General features: G+C 39.2%; 1 protein-coding gene across 13 annotated transcripts in view; it reads left to right on the forward strand.

The window, feature by feature from the left end:
- PUM2 (pumilio RNA binding family member 2) overlaps nt 1–2,314 on the forward strand; it is a gene marked incomplete at its 5' end in the record, with an annotated part of 85,320 nt that extends 83,006 nt beyond the window's left edge. For all 13 annotated transcript variants that reach the window (XM_079110928.1, XM_079110931.1, XM_079110924.1 and 10 more), the window contains 2 exons: nt 41–233; nt 1,830–2,314. In XM_079110928.1, the coding sequence (XP_078967054.1) occupies nt 41–233; nt 1,830–1,961 (325 nt within the window). In that variant the 3' untranslated portion in view covers nt 1,962–2,314. The remainder of the gene's footprint in view (nt 1–40; nt 234–1,829) is intronic.
- Between the last annotated feature and the right edge of the window lie 6,107 nt (nt 2,315–8,421).

Below are 8,421 nucleotides of genomic sequence, written 5' to 3' on the forward strand. Positions count from 1 at the left end.
TGCTATAAAGAAAAAAATAACAAAGTTTTTGTTTTTTTAGCAATGTGGTAGAAAAATGTGTTACTCATGCCTCCCGTGCTGAGAGAGCTTTACTGATTGATGAAGTTTGCTGCCAGAATGATGGTCCTCACAGTGCCTTATACACCATGATGAAGGATCAGTATGCCAATTATGTGGTTCAGAAGATGATTGATATGGCTGAACCTGCTCAGAGAAAGATAATCATGCACAAGGTAATACATAGTTTGTGTGACTTCAGCTACACGTTTAGGTATAATTTCTGCCTAGGTATAATTTCTTTGTATGTGCTATAACTGGAGAGAAAAAACCCATGGATAACCTTTCTTTTTATTAAATTCTTAAAGTAACCTGTTCAGTAAAATAAGTATTCATTTCTCATCTGTTTACCTATGTTTAGCTTTATTCTTTTCATCCTCTGTCTTATTTAGCTCATAGTACATGAACTGAACATTAATTTTTAAAATGTAATTAGATTTTCCCACTAACCAAAGACTTAGGTTAATTTGCTTTTTTCCTCCCATGTAGTAGTGACTCCTAATACTTTTTTTTTCTCCCTACCGAGGCGCAGGGGATTTGAACCGCGGCCCTTGCGCATGTTAGGAGAGTGCCTCCTAATACTTTTTGAGTTTGTTTTCCTCCTAGAATCTAATGACCTGTTTAAGAAATCATTACTTGCCTTAGGAAAACTTATTTTAAAAAAAAAACACTGGAAGAAATAATATTTTAATGCTCTGGAACTTTTTCTAATTTTCTTTGAGAAATATGAAGCAAATTATATAACCTCTTTGGATTTCATCATGTAGAAGGGAAATGATCTCTTAACCCATTTTGTTCCATTATCCCAGATATAGAGCACCTATAAAAACTTTAATTGAGCAACAATATACTGCTATGGTAACTTTGAAATAATTATTATATTCATGGAATTGAAAACTTGGGACTTAGAGGCTTCAGATCCCTTCCTGCCATGAAAGTGTTTTGGGGTCAGTTAGTAGCTAATATATAATAATTAATAACTTCATAATAGTGCCAGTTTTTGAAAACTATCCTTCAACTTGTACTGTTTGTTTGTTTTGTTTTGTTTTGGGGGGGGCTGCTGGGGATCGAACCAGGGCCTTGTGCTTACAAGGCAAGCACTCTACCGACTGAGCTATCTCCCCAGCCCCAGTTCTTATTTTTAACTTCAGTGTTTCTGCTTAAAATCATGCGTACAAAAATGTTGATCTTATTTTTAACAGCTACATAGTTTATTGAGCCAACATCATATTTAAGAAACTTGGATTATTATAAGTATATAAAACCCTTGCATAATTAAATGTGTGGGTAGTGTCGATTTCTGGATGCGGAGTGACTGGGTCAAAGCATGTAAACATTTTACATTTTAATAGATACTGCCAAGTTACACTCATGTAAGCTTATGGTTCTGCCTATCCAGTATGTGAGAAGAGTGCCTGTTTTACCATACATTCATCAATCTAGCAATTACATTTATTTTTAACCTTGCCAGTCTGGAAGGAAAGATAAAGATAGGGTTTTTAAAGAACGTTAAAACTCCTAGCAAAACTTTCCTACTGTGTATTGTGTATTACTGTATTTGCATGTGACATATTTAAAAGTAGTGGTTTGTTTATTTATTTTACAAATTTCAGAGCAGAAATTTGTGGAAAATTGAATGGACAAGAACTGCTTTGAATTTAAATTGTTAAATTGTGATTATTCCTCTGAACTACCCAAATTTGAGGGTGCTTTTTTAAGAACCAGGAACCTAAAATAACTCAGATTTCTTAAGCAGATTTTTTGTTTTTCAGATTCGACCTCACATTACTACTTTGCGCAAATACACATATGGAAAGCATATACTGGCCAAGTTGGAAAAATATTATTTGAAAAATAGCCCAGATCTAGGGCCTATTGGAGGACCACCAAATGGAATGCTGTAAAGGAAAAAAGAAGGAAGATGATTTAACCATGTGAGAAGACTATTTCTTTTGTGAATTATCAAAACACAACTCAACTATGAATCTTCAATTTTTTTTAATGCAAAAGTATTTATTGACTTTATTCATCCATTTGTAAATTTTTTAAGGTTCTTGTGTATATTTGGGGGGTGGGGGTGGTGAATTATAAATTATATTCAGCCCTGAATGGAGACCTATCAGATTGGATTGCTAGCAAAGCACAGAATGCCTGTATATGATGTAACTGTATCAAAAAAAAAAAGTTGTCACATATTTTGTAAATTTTTATCTTGTAAAGTCACAAAAATAGTTTTTAAAGGAAAAAGTACAGTATTCTTTTAAAAAACTGGCTTGCAGTCTGGTAGGTCTACAACCCCATAGCACAACAGGTTTATAGAGATGTATATAGAATTATAGTCCTTATTTTTTTTTCCTTTGCGTGAAGCCTTTTATAACAGATTAACAATCAACTGCATAAATATTATTAATATTTTAAAAAGAGAAAGTTAAGTTGTATTTTGATAATTCACAAACTATCATGCAAATAAAAACTCAGCAAGTAAGACAAGAATAAAATGATTTGAGATAAAAGGAACTTAACATTATTTACGGTTGATGTGGTTTTTAATACAGATACTGCCCTATAATGTCTCTGGCAATGTACAGAAGTGTTGTATATACTTACATATGTAATTGTTGTAAGAGTTAGGAAAAAAACAAAATCATGGTGACACTTCCATCCAGCTAAGTGCACTAAATGAGAAGTTTCATATTAACTTTTCAGTTTGGTTTGCAATGAGAAAGAGTGGAAATTTGTATTTTGTTTTGCTTATAGAATTACAAAGACATGTTGAGGACGTGTTGAGCTTAATTTTGCTTTTTCCTAGTAGATGCAGAAAGTAGGAAACAGGTGAAAAGGGGCCACTGAAAAGTGAATTTGATAGCTCAACATTTAAGCATGATTACATATTCAGATAGCTTTTTTTGCTTCCTATAAATATATGCATTGTGTGTGTAGTAATAGATGTAAGTTTACACTTTAAAAGCAAATCTTGTTTCAATGTTTATTCTAAAAGCCTTGCTAATTTAGTAGTGATACTTTCCTTGGTTGTACAGGTGTACATTTGTAAACCTTCATGCTGTAAATGGAATTTGTTTTATCTCTTTGGGAAACATTTGCATTTTAGTGTACATTTATGTCCCTGCCCTCTTTGACCTGGCAATATAGTGTTGTATAATGTAAATTTATTTCTCCAAATTGAGAGTGATTTTTTAAAAATTTTTTATCTTTATATGGTTTCAGAAGTATGAACCAGCTTTCTTTTTATTATTGTGAGAAACATTTTGTTTTATAACATAGTTGTTGACTCTGTTAATATGGACATGCTAGGATTTGGATCATTTTCAATTGAAGTCAGGGTATTGTGCATAATAGAAAGTATTGGACTGAGATATTTGCTTACCAAGGAGGCCAATGCTTTTTCCATCTTATTAAATGTGATGTGATTTTTTTCTTTGTACAGAAGAGTACTGTATTTTTGAATAGCCTACTCCCAAGTAAGAGCAAATCTGTATGATAACTTTTTTTCTCTGGACATAAGACATTATAACAGTAACATGATGTACATTTACAAGCGGCCTTATGTACATTTCCCAACAATCTTTTTAAGGCAAAATTGTGACCATATGTGTATAATTAAAATCGTTTTTAATCCTTTGCCTATGAAAATATTTTGGAAAAAAACTTGCTTTGTATATTCAGTTTCTGAAAGATAAAGAAAGTGCTTTGTATTTTGTTGAAGTCAGTATTTTGTATAAACATTTATGTTGACCCATTTATGTTTAATGCTGAAAACTAAAATGAACATGCTGTCAGTTGAACATGGAAAGGATTTTTTACTAGAGGTCTGCAGAAGAAAAGCAATCTTCTGAGCACAATATTATTGAATATAAAGGTTTTATCACTTAGCTGTTCATATCTTGAACTTTAAAATAATAGCATAAAGATTGGGGTGCCAGGAATACATTTTATGTTTGATGATGTTACTTTAGTTTTCTAACCCAACATTCCTTGGTGAGGCCATTAAATCCAACCACTTGTCATTCACTTTTCCTTCTCAGTCACACTGGTTCATCAGCATGTCCTTTTCACAGTATCAGTACTCCGTGTCCCTTATAAAGCTGCTTTCTTCCATCCTTTCCTAATTTTGTTTTGCCAGCCTCAGAGTGTCTCAACCCCATGTGAAGCTTTTCTTTACACTCTCAGCCCATGGTCTCAAGATCAAAGCTTTCCTTGTTGGAGATTGGTAATGACTTTTCTGTATTAACACAGTCATTCCTAGTTTGCCTTCATCCTTACCATACTCTGTTGGCACAGGCAGTTGTTGCTGCAATTTTAGAAAATTCCAATTCCTGGAGAACGTTACTTTGGGAAACAACCTCCTCTAGGGGTCCTATTGTTTCCATGTTTCCCAGTGCCAACAACCCAGCCCTCCCAGTACTTACGTGTATTCTAGAACAATTCCTGTTCTCGTGGAAATTTTATGGTCTGCCATTTTTGCTGCCCACCCCGATTCCCTATTCTACCTTTTAGTATGTTGGCATGGAATTTTAGTGAAGTCTGACATTTCAGAATAAAGAAATCTAACTGGGCAGAACCACTTAGGCTCGACTCTTGTCTCCTTTTGATATGGGTTGTTTCTGGACCAGTTTGTCTAAGTCCTGGCTCTTATTGGTTCATATGAAATGTTATCTTCACTTCTTTGTATATTATGTATAAATTAGAAAATGAAAAATGTGTGAATAACATTGTATGAAATAAACCTGGTCTTGTGTTTTTCTCTAGATAAAATAACCCTCTGTACCTCAATTATAATTAAGATTACCCATTCAAGTTTACTCTGGCTTAAGGCAAACAATTTTTTTATTCAGTGGATGCTCTTCTAGGGTTTAGTCTCTTATCCTTCTGATGGTGTTCATCCCGTCTTTTTATTAATATATAAGACCTAATTATAAGTGGATGGAATAATTAGTTACATTCTTCATAGGATGAAGCATAAAGCCTCTATTTCCTGATTAGATGATATATCTTCAATCCTGTTCTGAAAAGTAAATCTCATACCTTTACACAGAGGTATGTGCTTCCTTTCCACATGAACCTAAAGCACAGTGTTTATAAAAGGCACAAGTTGGGGTCTTCCCTGGTTGGAAGTTTTATCTCATTCTTTTGAGACCTTATGAACAAGGTGCTTTGACTTAGTCTCAGTACCCTCATCTGTACCATGAGTTTGCACTACATTTTTAAGAACCCAGTGCCTCACACATGCTAGGCAAGCACTCTTAACACTGAGCCACAACCCTGCAGTCCTGGTTTTGCCTTGATTTGGGTTTATTCTGAGCTGCTACTCTTTGCAGTGAAATTAAAGTATCTTACAAAAAAAGGTGTCTTTTCACCCTAGCTTACCAATCTAAGATGCTGTCCACTTCCCTAGTGTCCTGGATAGTTGTGTGAGGACATTTTCTCAGGAAGCCTTTTAAAATGGAGCGTGGTGGGGGCAGACTCCTAAGAGCAGCGTTACTATGTACCTCATTTTCTTGGAAGGACCCAGATTTGATGTGTATGGTAAGGCTTAGGTGCTCTAGACCTCTGTGGACAGGGGTTAGGAGGGCTGGAGAGTCAGGGGGCCGTGCTTCCTTCTCAGGCAGTCATGCTGGGGAAGAGCCTGCACCACAGCGGGAAGGCAACCTGGGTCTGGCTGCTGCACACACAAACTTGCAACTGGGGAGGACTGGACTTGACCCTGGGAAAGCCAGGGTTGGGTGTGTTTTAGTGAACCTGAGTACCTCCATACCCTGTAGGCAATTTCTCCAGTTTCTTGGTTAACATTGCAATATAAAATTTTCTGTTCCCCAGGGAAGCCCGTCATTCAAATCAGTGTTGCTGAGTATGAAGAACCATCTCTGGTCATTCACAAATGTGTTTCCAGAGTTGAGCCACAGGCTTATAGCTAAGTGAAGAACAATCCTCAGCGTGTGTTCATTCACCTGAAGTAAACCACAATAACACTGCTCAGAAAAGTTGTGCTAATTTGACTTGTAGGCAGGAAAGCTCTAAATTGAGAAAAAAATCTGACTGTTGGCCTAAACCATTCCTTCTCAGCATCTGCCTGAACACCAAAGTGAATCACAAGCCAAAAGAGGTGTCACCCAATGCCACCTTCAGAGTCAGAAGATAAAAGAATGTTGCCCAGTAACAACTTATGGGCCTGGCCATCTATGACTTTTATGGCAAGTCAAGGGCTACTTGAGATGATTTGCCTCAGCACCCATTTTGGAAGCAGGCCTGGTTCCCCAGCAGTGAGTGGAAAGCTCCTGGTCAGTGCAGGGCCTTGTCTTCACCATACATGGCACCTAACTCAGGGTGGATGCTAGGTAGAACTACACCTGGGCTGAAAGGGTAGTAATTACTGTCTCAAAAACTTTAAGAAATATATATATAGTCTCAGATGTTGATAGATCTTTATTTTATTTATTTATGTGCTGAGAATCAATCCCAGTGCTTCACACATGCTAGGCAAGTGCTTTACCACTGAGCCACAACCCCAGCCCTCAAAAGCTTTAAGTTTAGACAAGAATCAAGATGTCAAGAATATGTTCTAGTGTAGAACACTGGGAGCAGTGCCTTGGACTTGAAAGAGTGAAGTGCACAGAAGTCAACTAGGAGGGGGAGACAACTGGGAGGTTGGGATAAGGTAGTTGCAGGGGCCACCCTATTCCAATAGGTTTATTGAGCACCTACTTTGTGTTGTATTCTAGATGCTGGTGAAACAGCTCTGAACAGAATGAGGTTCTGGAATATAAGCAAGTCGGTAGTTGCCAATGGGAGACGTCACAGGTTCCTGAGCAGGGGCGTGGGGTACAGTGCTGCAAAGGACCCACCAACAGGGTGGGCAAAGCAGAATTCAGGGAGAAGGGGATAGGGGTGGTGTTGGCCCTGCAAATCACCCATGCCAGACCTCTTAGGGGAAGAAGCCTTGAAAAGCCAGGAATCTCACCATCTGCTCGTCCTCTCCTACACCAGGGACTAGAATGGATGTTCTTGAGAGCCCCTCTGTCCCACTCTTCAAAATGGGTTCTGGTCTGGGCTTGGGAGTGGGGTGTGGAGGGCATTTGAGATCTGAGGATGGAGAGGGTCGCCACTGGAATGGGAGGGTGACAATTTCATATTCCAATTCCACTCCCTTCCCACGTAGGGTGCGGAACAGGGAAGGGACCTGGAGGTCCAAGCTGTCAGGAAAGGGCTGTCTCCACGTGACCCAGAGCCGGCTCCTGCCCAGCTGGGCGCACACATCCAGAGGCCAAGGGTCACCGTAGAGGCCCTCAACCCTTGGAGCTTCAGCCTGTATTATATAGGCTGCCAGAGCGGAAGCACCCGCTGCCGGCCCGCGCCACCCTGCACCTGGTCCTCCCACCCCTGGCCATGGGGCCCCTTCCCAAAGTCAGGTTGCCCTGCACCGTGAGGAGTCTCTCAAGCTCGGGGGAAGTCTTCCTTTAATTATTGGTAGCTCCTCTCTCCGGGGCATTACACACACGCACCCAACCTTGGTGAGCAAGCAAAGAACCCCCACCCACCACTGCAGTGGCTGTTGCATGCCTGCCCCCAACTACATCCTATATCCTAGCAGTCATATCTTAGCAACCCCAGTCTCTCTCCTATGACCCAGACCCCAAAATCTTAAAAATCCAACATCTCCAACTGCAAGGTCCCCAAATAGGACCAAACCCATCTTCTTCTCTCAACCCTTCTTTTCCTCATCCTCTTCCCTTCCTGGATTAATTGGCACCCAAGGCCATAGGTGGGCAACTAATTTTTTTTTTATTATAGATATATCCCAAATATTGCATGGGATATACTAATACTAAACATATCTGAAATTCAAATTAACTGTGTGTCCTGTGGTTTCATTTGCTAATCTGGAACCCTACTGCCCACCTCTGATGAGCCAATTTGCCCCACTATTCTACACCATCTCTGGAAGTCCCAGGAGGCTTCTTTAGGCGATACAGAGGATGGTGACTCCAGGTACAAAGTCATGATCCTCTGATGACTAAATACTGCAACTGCTTGTTTTCCTGGGTTTCTCCAGCCAGACTGAACCTTTGGAAGTCCAGACCGGACGCTTCTCTCTCTCTCTGCCTAAAGCCTGATGTTAGGTACTTAGAAAATGCTCATGAAAGAAAGAGCGAAAGCCAAGAATGCCAGGTTTAAGTGGTCTGTCTCAATCAAGGGCCATTATGGGGTTGGTCAGCTGCTCTACCCAATGGTCTACACTGGGTGGGGATGTGACTCAATGATAGAGCATTTGCCTAGCATGCATGAGGCCCGAGGCTTGATCCCCAGCACTGCAAAAAAAATTGTGTGTGTGATGTTTTAATTAATTCT

The sequence above is a fragment of the Sciurus vulgaris genome (assembly GCF_902686455.1).
Source record: "Sciurus vulgaris genome assembly, chromosome: 14".
NCBI classification, from domain to species: domain Eukaryota; kingdom Metazoa; phylum Chordata; class Mammalia; order Rodentia; family Sciuridae; genus Sciurus; species Sciurus vulgaris.